The sequence below is a fragment of the Nanorana parkeri genome, unplaced genomic scaffold, assembly GCF_000935625.1.
Source record: "Nanorana parkeri isolate BGI_ZX_2015 unplaced genomic scaffold, ASM93562v1 scaffold412, whole genome shotgun sequence".
In the NCBI taxonomy this organism is placed as follows: domain Eukaryota; kingdom Metazoa; phylum Chordata; class Amphibia; order Anura; family Dicroglossidae; genus Nanorana; species Nanorana parkeri.
In genome coordinates this window covers 1173551-1186020 of record NW_017306680.1, presented here as the reverse complement: position 1 = coordinate 1186020, position 12470 = coordinate 1173551, and the positions used below count along the sequence as shown (strand labels likewise).

General features: G+C 43.5%; 1 protein-coding gene across 1 annotated transcript; it reads left to right on the top strand.

Moving 5' to 3' along the window:
- The first annotated feature begins 2482 nt into the window (after positions 1–2482).
- On the top strand, positions 2483–7532 carry RPL36 (ribosomal protein L36). The gene is made up of 4 exons (XM_018559689.1): positions 2483–2508; positions 4042–4135; positions 5659–5793; positions 7407–7532. The coding sequence occupies exons 2-4, from the start codon at positions 4043–4045 to the stop codon at positions 7494–7496; spliced, it is 318 nt and encodes a 105-aa protein (XP_018415191.1). The 5' UTR covers positions 2483–2508; position 4042; the 3' UTR covers positions 7497–7532.
- Positions 7533–12470: the final 4938 nt, after the last annotated feature.

The following is a 12470-nucleotide window of genomic DNA, read 5'->3' as shown; positions in this document are numbered from 1 at the left end:
CAACATTTTGACCACACCGGACCGCAGGCACAATGTGCCCTGCGATCCCGTGCGGGCGATCGCATTGCGGCCGGAGGTCGTGGCTACGGCGCCATTCACTTCAATGGCCCGCCACGCCCCCTCCAGCCCGGCAAAAAAGTGAGTCGGCCACAATGCGATGCAAGTGGTGTGCACAGGCCCTAAAACGGTACCAAGAACACGGCTGCAGGAGCAGCCATATTCTTGGTATAACCACTTCCAGCGGAGGACGTACATTTACGTCAACCCACAGGAAGTGGTTAAAAAAAAAACCACACACACGTAATCAAACAAACGTACATGTCACAAACATATCACACACTCATTAAAAAAAACACACACACAGCTTCAAAAACACACACTCTTACAACTATTAAAAGTAAAAATAGCTAATCAAAAAATTTCCCCCTCTCCTGCTTACCTGTTTTGCAGGAAGTGGGCTGCATCCCTGGTTCCGGTGTGGCACTAGGGGATTCCTCCCCTGAGATTATCTGCATGGTCACATGTCCTAGTCACATGTGCCAGAAATCCAGGAAGTAACAGGAGATCTAGTAATCTGCCCTTAGTAAACATGTCCACTGTCAGAAGATTGGGGAAGAAAAGAGAAATAAGGAATACGCAGCCTGCAATTATCTAGAAGTATGTGTTTGTAGATTGTCATTACTAAACATTTCTAAAGGTGTGGTTGTTGTTATTTTAAAGGTATGGGTAAAGGTCCGCTTTAAAGTGGAACTTTACCCCTAAAATGATGTTTCCCAAAACAGTTACTTTGAAGACATGCCAACTGTCAAAGTTACCAGTGTGCATATTTTAGCTCTCAACTGAACCTTCATGCGCTCAAATGGCTGTTATCATACCTAGTCACATGTATAGCACCATGGCAACTGCAATCCAAATAGAGGATTAGATGGCACCTTCCTTGGCCTGTAAGGGATAGGAGGTTGTAGTTCCCCTTTAAGTGTATATTTGACTTCAAATGTGGGTTTGAAAACACAATTGCTCTAATATGATGCGCCATTTTATTCTCCAGGGTCTCAGCTTTCAGAAAATATATAATTCTTGATGGTTTAAGCTAATCATCACACCTAAAATGTGCAATTTAAAATGGAAAAAATGCTTTTGGTAATTAAGTGGTTAAGAGAACTATAGCTTTGGCTTTAGTTCTCCTTTGGGTCACAGGAAGACATTTACCAGGCGGCAGGATTTGGATAGTGAAAGGATGTGGGGAAGAAAGGTGAGGTCCGAGTCAAGGATGAGACCTAGCACCTTGGCATGGGGGGAATAGTTGTGTTATCAATATCTATCTATATGCCAACAGCGCAGAGCTGTGCCAGATCCTGACAATATTGTCGGGATCCAACCCGCTGCCTGATTGACAGCTGGCTCTGCCTCTCTAGAGCCTTCTCTGCCCGCCCCCTCCCCTGTCTGTCCCTCCAATGAGTGCTGGAGGAATGGAGATGGGAGACTCTTTGCATGGAGCAATGAGTGACAGTCACCGTTTTCTGCAGAGAAAAGAATGCAGGCTGAGCGATCAGTGGTTTGTGATTGCTCAGCTCTCAAGCGAAAGAGGCGGCGTGTGACAGCTGCAGTGTCCCATGTCAGCTCAAACTATTGGGAAGAGTACATTTCACTTTTCTGATAAGTCTCCTTTAAAACAGCAACAGAGCCACCTTAAAGGGGTTCTAAACCCTCTGGTTTTTTTGTCTATATCTACTGCTAGCATGCAGTAGATATAGGCAAGAAGTGTAAAAAAAAAACAAAAAACGCTTAAAATCCTTTTAAACTTACCTCGTTATCGCCGCTCGTTCCCGCGCCGAGAATCAGGAACTGCTCGTACCGCCGCAAAGGATCTTGGGGCGGGCGCATGCGCAGTTCCGATTCTCGGCCGGGAGACGAGCAGAGACGCAAGGTAAGTCTATGGACGCGTGCACCCGCCTGCAGACACCGCTGGATCGGAGAGACAGAGCACTCAGCGCTGGATCGGAGTGACGTCACACCGCTGGAGGGACAGATGAAAACATGGGGAAAGAAGAGGAAGATCGGAAAAAGAGACATCATTTACATTGGGGGAGGGAAATTTTTTTTTGCCTTTAATGTCACTTTAAACATAAAAACGATGACCATGTGGTAATAGGACAGGCAAAAGTAGAAGTGATGCTAGTAGTTCTGCAAATGCACCCATAATGCTCAGCACTCAGCCAGCTAAAATACCTTCCCTTCACTACAGTAGCAGCTAGAGCCGTGTACCGACGCCTTCTCTCACAATGGCTCATTACTTCTGTCTGTCACTTGCCCAGGCTCCAGACAAATTTGGCGGCGCTATTCTCCGCATGCGCAGTAGCGTACGATCTCCGAGGTCGCTACGGCGCTTGCGCGGTGTACAGCCGTCCTACTGACTTCAACACAGCGACCGCGCACGCGGGAGGACGTAATATACGCGACTTCCTGGTTTGTTCCTTCCTTCCGGTGTGGCCGCCATCGAGCAGTTAGGTATGTGATGGCAAGAGGCAGTTGTAATCCAATTTATATCTCGTCCATCCGCGGTGTGATCGGTTAAAGTCACAGCAGATGATAAAGGAGGGTTCTTGGTCTGGTGGGATGTGTGCTCATTACCGCGATGTGTCGATTACCGATTCGGAATAATGGGGTCTAACAAGAGTGCCGGTTACGGGACGGGCAGAGATGGGATGGTGGTAGTTTAAATGGAGGGGGTCCTGCAGCGTGTTTAGTGGGAGGGTGCGGGTCAGACTAGAATGGGATGTGCTGTTGGGTGCTGGCATACATTTTGTGTGTGTGTAATTGAAGTGTGTGCAGGCACTAGGATAGTGGGGTGGTTAGTGCGTGCAGGGTAGTAGTGATGTAAGCTTTGATCCCCCCCATAATTTACCAAAGCTCAGACTCCTAAATATGGTGGTGATCCCCCCCAAGCATGCTAGTGTATGATTTCAGGACATTACCTCTGTTGCACTGAATTTTGCCAACATGTTCTTGATTTCACAATGTGGTGGCAGAATTTAGAACGTGCGCGCGGTAGTGACCTGTAACGGGCATAATGCCACTACAGTGCGTCTGTGGGACTTCTCCACCATATTTCTGACATCACAATATGGTGGCAGTATACCATGCATGTTTGGTAGCATACCATTGGAGGTCTCTACCATGCTTGTGCGGTACACTGTCACCACATTGTTTTCAATAGAGTAATTTCACATGTGGGACTAATACATTTTAGCAGAAAAAAAAACACCTTTACTTGTTGTACTCCTTACCGAATGTCCTTTGTAATGGGGTGGGTGCTTGTAGTGACTGCGGATGGTGCTGCAAACATCAGCAATATATAGAAATGTAACTTGGTGTGCTGGTGACATTTCTATATATTGCGAATACATTTAGCAGAGCGAGACATCTGCATGTGGAGGTATTACCACACGCATTGGCATAGGATCTTGCTGCTCATGTTAGGCAGCCCATTCCGAATGAATGGGCATGCAACACACCTCAACTGTGCGGGTGCAAGGGGAGACAATGCCCCACAACAGTGAAGAGATGGGCTTTAAAATAAATCATTGCTCATCTGTAAACTGATAAGTGGAAATCAGATAATGTCGCATTAGCAATCCCTGTAGTTTATTTGTAAAAACAAGTGTAATCCCTCACGGGCAGGGCCCTCCTTACCATCTTGTCTTGATTTGTATTATGATTGTAATGTCTTCCTTATATTGTAAAGTGCTGCGCAAACTGTTGGCGCCATATAAATACTGTATAATAAGTGTCACTAACATTTGTAAACTGGCTCTCGAGGGGGGCACTTTTCACCCCAAAAAATGGGCTGAAAATCTCGGCTTATACTCGAGTATATACGGTAGGTTATTGAATGCAGACTTTTTAGCTAAAGGGATACCCTTTCCAGGTCTGTTTTGGTGTGACTTTGGCCTGCTGTGAAAATCGTGCAATCAGCCTTTATATTGCATACACGAAAGCAAGTAAATCATGTCCTGAAAGATGTTTCTGCTTTATCTACAGAATGGCTATCAGATACCCAATGGCCGTAGGCCTTAATAAAGGCCATCCAGTAACCAAGAACGTCGCGAAGCCCAGACACTGTCGCAGGAGAGGGGTGAGTATATCAATTGCAGTTTTTTTTCCTTTTTTTTTTTTTTGTTTTGCTTCTACAGTGGTAGACATACTGTGCTGGCTGTGGAAAAACAAGCATTTTCACATGCTGGTGTAAAATGAATTGGAGGAAATTCATTAACTTTTGTTGGGGCTACCCCTGCTGGGCAAGGGTTAACTGCTTGATTTTGTCTAGGTTAAAAAAAAGTTATACTCACTAGATGCTCTGAGTCAGCTTCTTAGACCAGCCCCTGAGTGTCTCCCTCTCCTCTGCAGAGGTCTAAGGTCCTGTAAAGCATCACATTCTATACACTGTGTGTAGATGTGAAGACACTGAGGAACATTCCCATGCTGTATGATAAGAGACAGGCTGGAGGGAGCACTGTCACAGCTTTGGGTGAGTATAACTGTTTAGCAACTAGACAAAAACAAGCACTTAACTCTTGCAGTGCAGAGGTAGCTCTACTGCAAGGGTTACGAGTTTTTTTTTTCTGGAGTTCTTTAGGATAATCCTGTACTTGTAGCCCAGGGATACAGCTTAGTTAGGCAGACAAAGACAGACTTGTATTCTTGTAATCATTATTACTAAATCTGAGGGTTGCTGCGCCAGAGGCATGCCAAGATGGAAACTGCAATGGGCTGATTTGAAGTGCGGATGCTGGGTGAAGGAATGCATTGGTATGATCATGGCAATGAGCACTTAATAGAGAGATGGCGGTGCCTATATAACCCGCCTTACTCTTTTGCAGCATCTTACCTGCAAAATAGCATATTCCTTTTAATTCACTGGACTGCTAGAAAGCCTGTATATAGTAATGAGTTTGTTGCTTCCTTCTGACATGCAAGTCTACAGAAGAACTTAGCCATAAAATTAATTTGAGTTGAAGCCCAAGTATAATCCTGGCCATCAAATTACCTTAAAAGTCGGTCCTGCTGCACCCTGTCCTCACTTGTTAACATGCACTCCTTTTATTAAATATTCCCTCCCCCTACAGTATCTGTCAGTCTACATTTCCAGTAATTTAATGGCTTTCTTCAGCTAATGTTACCCCTAGACATGAGGTGAATCACCATTTGGGGCTGGGTAGCAGTCTCTCTCGTATTTAGGTATGGCAAAATACCAGAGGCTAGCTACACCTAGTAGGGCCAACTATAAGGCAGATGAGAAAACCTGACTGTTTTGGCAATGGCAGTGTTAGCTGGGGCCGCTCTTCTTACCGTTCACAATTTAATTCACTCAAGTCCCAAGTTGTTGTTTTTTTTGGTCTGTAGTAAAGGTAGAACCTCTTTTTATTTTCTCTATTTCTATGTCCCCAGTGTAGCATTTTTCCCCTCACTTCTGACATCACAGGAAGTAAGAAAATTCCAAGATGGGCAGTCGCCAATTAAAACCTTATCGGTTTGAACAATATGTGTTTTTTTTTTCTGCTTACTTTTTGTCTCACTGACTTGAAAATTTAGGGGAACTTCTTTTACAGTGTAACCAAAAAAGAAAAACCTAAGATTTTCAAATTTTCTTTCTTTCAGCGCCTGACAAAGCACACCAAGTTTGTCCGTGACATGATCCGCGAAGTATGTGGCTTTGCCCCATATGAAAGACGCGCCATGGAGTTGCTGAAAGTGTCAAAGGACAAAAGAGCTCTTAAGTTCATCAAGAAAAGGGTAAGTGATCAATAATAAACTGTATGTCACACATGGAATAGGCTTATACGGTAATCTGTTTTAAGAATAATACAGTTGTGAGAAAGCCAAGATGGAAACTGCTATTGTCTCCTAGAAATAGAGTTGCAGCACCTTTCTAGAATCTGATGCAGCCCAGGAGTAATAGAATGGGGGGCTTTCCCTGTATAGAAACCTTGCTATAAGAGTAATGCAGGCACTACCATTGTTGACAATCTAAATATCTTAGTTGGTTGTTTTTTTACCTTAGTTCTCTTACACAAGCGTCTCTGGGCTGCCCTGACACTGCACATTAACTCACTGTTCCTGAAAGGTGTGAATGGGGCCTAGAAGTATTGGTGATGTTCTAGTTGGAACAGGAGAGGACTCTTGTCCAGGAGCCCCCCCACTTTAAATTCCAATGTATTCTTATTTTCAAGAATGTAAACACTATATGCTTCATTTTTGTACTCTAACATATTTATGCATTTTGTTCTGCATGTATAGGGTTTAGTGTGGTAGTAGGTTTGGATGCAGGTCTCATTACTTGGTTTTATGTTGGGGGAGATGAATTTTGCCGTTTTTAGGTAGGTCTATAAAATACACTTTGTTATACATTTTTACATAGCAGTATGGTAATGCTTGATGTGACAGTTTTGATTTGGGCAATATTTTCTTCCCCTATAATGTTATATTGCATTGTACTTTGCAAAACAATTGTGAAACATTATAGGTACAGCTGAAGGCAAACCTAGTTTTCCACAAGACTCACAAAGTAAATAAGTTTGCTTTACCTTCCCTGACTGAGCAAAATTCTCCTGGCTGTCTTTCGTACTCTGCAGATCACAGTGGGAAGGTTTTAGCAACAGTCAGTTCTGTCAGTCCAGAAAGCAGTAGGCAGGGCTCGTTGGGTCAGGCACTGCCAAAGTCTTGTGAATCAGTATTGACAATTCTGATAGCCATGTCCCTTGCAATTATAATTTAATTCCAGAGTAGTACAAACAGGCACAGCCTACATGAGTGGCAAAGCGGCTCTGAATTCAGGAGCAGTGCAGCATCGTTGCTACATTAGGTGGTGTTCACTGGTAGGCTCAATGGGTATTCTTGAACCTTTGCAGGGGAGGGCTAGGCAAAAACTGCAAGTTCAGATGTACTGATAATTAAGTGCTGCAGCTTCTTGTCCATTAGGGACATATTCATTTAGACACTATATTGTATTATATAGTTGCCTACAGGAGGATTACACACCGGCAACCAAAAATTTTGGGCCAGTCCAAGATAACCTCTCCCAGCATGCTTGAATTTTGTACTAGCGTCCTAGGGGCATTGGTTTTGCTAAGGATCTAACCTTTGTTAGCTTTTTCTTTGATCAAGATTTGTTACATCACTTCTGGGGCTTGCTTACCATTTATTTTTACTTTGGCAATGTTCAGGCCTCCTGTAGGCAGCATTATAATACAACTGTATCTGAATTCTTATGTCCCTGACTAGACTCAAGAATAAGATTTTAAATTGAGTATAAAGATCTAGTCCAAGGGTTTGCATCTTTTTCTAAACGCCATTAATTGACAATCTGATCAATCGCCATTACAGCTTGTACATGTGTTTCTTTTCAGATTGGAACTCACATCCGGGCTAAGAGAAAGAGAGAAGAACTCAGCAATGTGTTGGCTGCCATGAGAAAGGCTGCAGCAAAGAAAGATTAAACTGTAAAGATATCAGTCATTAAACATTTAAAAAAATATTTTCCTATATGGGTTGTGTTTTTCATAATTAAATGGGAATTTTGTAAAACTGTGTCTTAATGCTGTGCACAGAGTTTATAAAAATCAAAGCGCTGCAGGAAATTTTTTTATGAAATAACGTTTTCTCACATACCATCTTTTGCTGCAATATTCAGCAACTTTTCCATATCACTAGATGTCTTTAGTCTGATGGCCCCTATTATTTAATCCACTTTTTCTGAGTCCATGGTCATCCTGGTCCTGTCCCAGCTTGTGACTGGACAGTGAAAGGAGAAGCAGCACAGTGATGGGCTCACGTGTCAGATTTAATGTCTTTAGCATGCTTCTTTAAGGGCTTCACACCAAATCTGGACCAGATCTGCATGAGTTTCTGCATATGCAGTACATTTTGACGTGTTGTGGGATGTTTTCTTTCTGTTAGCCTCAAATGGATTTCAGTGTTTTGGTGCCTTCCCGAGCAATAAAAAAATCGGGCAGTCTGCTGTTTTTCCCACATGCTCTGGAACTGTCGTGTGAACTAGAGCCCAAAATGCCATTGGAATACATTGGATGCATTTTTGATGCGTTCTCCACACTTGAGAACACCAAGTACATGAATGGATTGGTTCCTTGTACCACTTCTTCCTGTCTCACTCTAGCCCTGCTATTAATAGAAAGCAAGAAGCTGATGCCAGCTACTTGCCCTGCTCACATTTTACAAATGTAATGATTACAGAGCTGCATTGATTTGTGTTTTTGATACCTGCCTCGAGTTTATTAAGGGCCGGTTCAAACCACAAGGTCTGTTCCGCCTCTGGAGCATAAGCTGGGTGGCTCCCTGTGGGAGGGGGAGTGGCTATTCATTAAAGTCAATGGCACCCAGAAAGTAGGCACACTAGTGCTTGCAGTTTTTCAGAGGCAGCTCTAGAGTTTGCAAGGCTTTAGGCAAAACTTAAAACAGGAGGACCCGCTCATACCCATAATGAAAAAAAATTGCAAGTGATCATATACGCAATTTGTTACAGTTAATTTTTAAGTCAAGCCTTAAAGTATTACTAAAGGCTGGGCATTTTTTTTTAACTTAATGCATTCTCTGCATCAAGGTAAAAACCACCCAGTACCTTTTTTGTGTGTCCCCACACACACACCTGCCCGTTAGCATCACTTGTCACCACCGCTAGCCCCCGGAGCGATCCTCTGCCCCAAACTTCCTGGCCATAGGCTCCTACCGTCAGTCAAAATGCTGGGCAGAGAGGAGGGCCGTGGCCTGCCGCAGGCCACACAGCTACTGTGGGCACAGCTGGAAATGAGCATGCATGGGTGCCTCCACAGCAGTATCTTAGCTGATGGAAGCACCTGTGGGATGGGAAGAGCTAGGCAGGGACCCACTAGAGAACGGGTTACTGATGAATTAACAAAAAAAAAAAAAATTCTCCATAAATATGGCTTCCCAGTGATCAAAAGTTAAGGTTTAAATGCTATGATCTATGCATTCAGTTTTTAGAATCGTATGTCTTATAACCAATTCTTTAATAATATATCAATAAATATAAGGTATAGATAAAATGTGTGCAGCTGCTCTGTGGGGTCCCACCTGGGCGCCAAAGAGCCACCTCCTGAGGCCTTCCAACATTGAACTTTTAAACTTCCCAGTTTGAGATCCTTGTGCAGGGAATGGGAGGGGTGACCTGTCTCCTTATTGGCTGGTGGAACTCCAGAAGGCATAGTGGATGAACGGGTTGCCTGCAAGGTAATGCCCTGGGCAAATTAGGCAACCTCCAAATCTGCCTAATTTAAAGAGCTGCCTCTGCATTTTCACTCTTGTATGTGTCCCCTTTATGACAGGGTGTCACTAGGACAAGAAGCAAGGCCAAATTTCTTCAGCGGAAATGCATCCGTAAAACAGCCTTGAGTTTAAGAAGGGCTAGGAACTCAGATTTTCATTTCTTAGAGGTTCTTACCCGTGTCTATCCAACTAAAAAAAATGTCTGATATTGGCTTTTAAAGTAAGAGGCAGACAGGTATCTTTCATAAAGAGTGCTATTCTGTCTCTTAGGCAGCCAGTCGCAAGACCAAATGTTGGCGAATATACTGTATTTTTCTTTTGAGTCTGGGACTCGGGTCAGGGCATAACCAGAGATACTTTTAATATGTTTAATCACAAGTCCTACAGTTGATTTGGTGGAAGTGTTAAAGCAGGGGCCACCCCCATGCTGTGCTTTCGATTTTGTGCCTAGTATCCTACTGCAATGGTCAAGATCTTTCTCTTCCTTCTTAGATTTGGATAAAGTGGGGAAAGGTGTGAACTTCTGTCAGGTTTTTACTGCTATCCAGACAAAAAATAATGTAGCCATGCACCTTACTCTGTGTCCTATTCAGTGTTGTACTCCTCTCATGGCAATATGACTCTCTGCTTCTGGCACCCTTGTCATCTTGGACCCGATCAGGTAGTTAATGACATTGGGCTATTGCCACTTGCAGCACACACATAGGTACAGTTAGAGCACATGCAGAGAAAACCCAACAAAAAAAAGCAGACCATGCATTTACGGTAGACGAATCACATTCACGTTCTTAAAACAAACAGCACACGGGGTACACACAGTCAGAGCACACAAATACTTCACAATATAAGTTAACATGGAAAGAGGCAAAGGGACAGTGTCTCTAAAGTACTACTGTAAACCCAAAGCAAAATAGAGCCAAGATGCTGCTGCCACAAGGAACATCTGGCCAGTATTCACTCCATGTATGGCCTTTCTTGATCTGATAAATTGTAAGTAAAAAGAGATCCATGTGCTCATATGCCAATAGTTTGAAGGTTTATTATGAATTGGATAGCTCCCATATGAAGATATAATAAGCACCATTTGATCTTGCATAAAAGACAAGTTTGTTTTGAGACCAGCGATGTCCTTTTTGCCCAAAAAGTAGCCTTGCTTTTCACTTTAATGATATTGTTTTGCCTTCCCTTTGTCTGGCATCAGTTCACCTTTAGATCTCCCTCCATTGCCTGGATGTGGTAAGGGTCATCAGAGTTTAGCTCTCGGCCACCACTTCTTTGAAGTAGCGGGATTCCCTGTTTGTTATTCCAGAAGGTCTTTAACCTCTTGCCGTCTGCCCGTAGTAAAAAAAAAACGGACGGACGGCACTGCAGCATCTGCGGGTTGCCGTCTCCAGACGGCAATTTTTTTCTGCTCGGGCACGCACGGGCAGAAAAGACCCGTCCAATGTGAATACCCGGTGCCGGTTGTTTCACATATAGTCGATCAGCGGGTCCATAGCCCGCCGATCGCCTATATGTGCTCGTTCGCGGCACCCCCCCAAAAGAAGCTGATAAAGCAGATCTCTGCTTTATCAGCTTCTTTTGGGGTCCATAGGTGATATTAGGGGTCCTAGAGACCCCTAATATCTCCATAAAGAGGACCTGTCAGTGTGCCTTTGCTATTATATAGGGGGATTGTTATCCCCCTATATAATAGCAATAACAATAAGTGCAAAAAAAAAATATAAATAAAAAAAAAGAAAAGTAACACATAAAAAAATAAAATAAAAGCCACATATAAAAAAAAGGGGAAAAAACCCCCCCAAAATGTTTAACTCCCCCACCCCCACGTTTACGCGCCTATAAACGTAAATACGCGTCCGGTGCCCCAGCGCGCAAAAATTACAATTGCGCTACACGTTACATATCGCCGCGAACGTCGCAGTGAGAGCAATCATTTTAGGGCCATCAATCACTGATAACACTAAACTGATGAGCGGTAACAGCTTTTAAAGCGTCGCCTAGGGCCAATTTTGGGTATTATCGTTTTTTGAGGTTTCGCACGCGCACGCAATTTTAAGGCTTGACATGTTTAGTGTCTTTTTACCCGACGTGACCCCATCTTTTATATTTTACCAAAAAATTGGGTAATAATAAATGTTTTATCATTTAATATAGGGGAAACTTTTTAAAAAAAAATTTCGGTAATTTTTCCTTAATATAGTAAAAAAATAAAACCCCCAGTGGTGAATAAATACCACCAAAAGAAAGCTCTATCTGTCCCCAAAAAAGGGTATAAAATTCATTTCAGTACAGCGCTGCATGAGGGAATAAATGTCAGTTAAAGTACCGCAGCGCTGAATACTGAAAAATGGCCTGGATGGGAAGGGGGTTTAACACCGCGGATGTCAACTGGTTAAAGAGGTTGTCCAACCTCCAGTTCCATTATTTGTAAGTGGATTCGACAGGTTATTGCGTATATCTGTAAGACTGCAACCTGGTTTTCTGTACATACTTTCTACAAAACTGCAGATGGTAGTTTTGGTAAAAAAATTCTGCAAGTAGAGACAGGTGAAGGATCCTATGCTGTGACTGCCATTGTAATATCACCACAAGTCACATGACCCATATTTCTATAGCGATGGATACAACGAATGAGTGAATGGTTGGATTAGCTGGCAATGCAGGTAAAGCCTGTGACTAACTCTTGGCCTCAGAAAGAGTGTGTTGCTATTACAAGTCAAAAACATGAGTTGATTACCTGATAACTCTGTTTCCAGGAATCTTCCAGGAAAGCCATTGAGATATAGGCTCCGCCTGCCTGCAACAGGAAACACATCAACCACATTAAATAAATAGACTCCTCCTTCCATCCCAAGTCAGTAACCTCTAGGACCGAAGTGGCCGCTTCTGCCAACATGGCGCTATGAGAATTAACGCCATCTGTTCGCCCCTGAGCTTCGGAAGCACATTCGGGATTAACTGCAGTGGGGGTAATGCGTAACCTAGACTGAAGCTCCAGGGGTGCACCAAAAGCGTCCACCCCTAGGACTCCGTCGTCCCTGGAGAGCGAAAAAAATTGTTCCACCTGCTTGTTGTTGGCTGTTGCGAAGAGGTCTACCTCGGGACAGCCCCACAAGCTGGTGATCCATGCGAACGTTCCTGCGTTCAGAGACCACTCTGACCTGTGC

Coding starts and splice junctions, on each gene's coding strand:
- RPL36 (XM_018559689.1), top strand. CDS start 4,043: ATGGCTATCAGATACCCAATGGCCGTAGGCCTTAATAAAGGCCATCCA. Junction 4,136..5,658: donor GACACTGTCGCAGGAGAGGG/GTGAGTATATCA, acceptor TCTTTCTTTCAG/CGCCTGACAAAGCACACCAA. Junction 5,794..7,406: donor TTAAGTTCATCAAGAAAAGG/GTAAGTGATCAA, acceptor GTTTCTTTTCAG/ATTGGAACTCACATCCGGGC.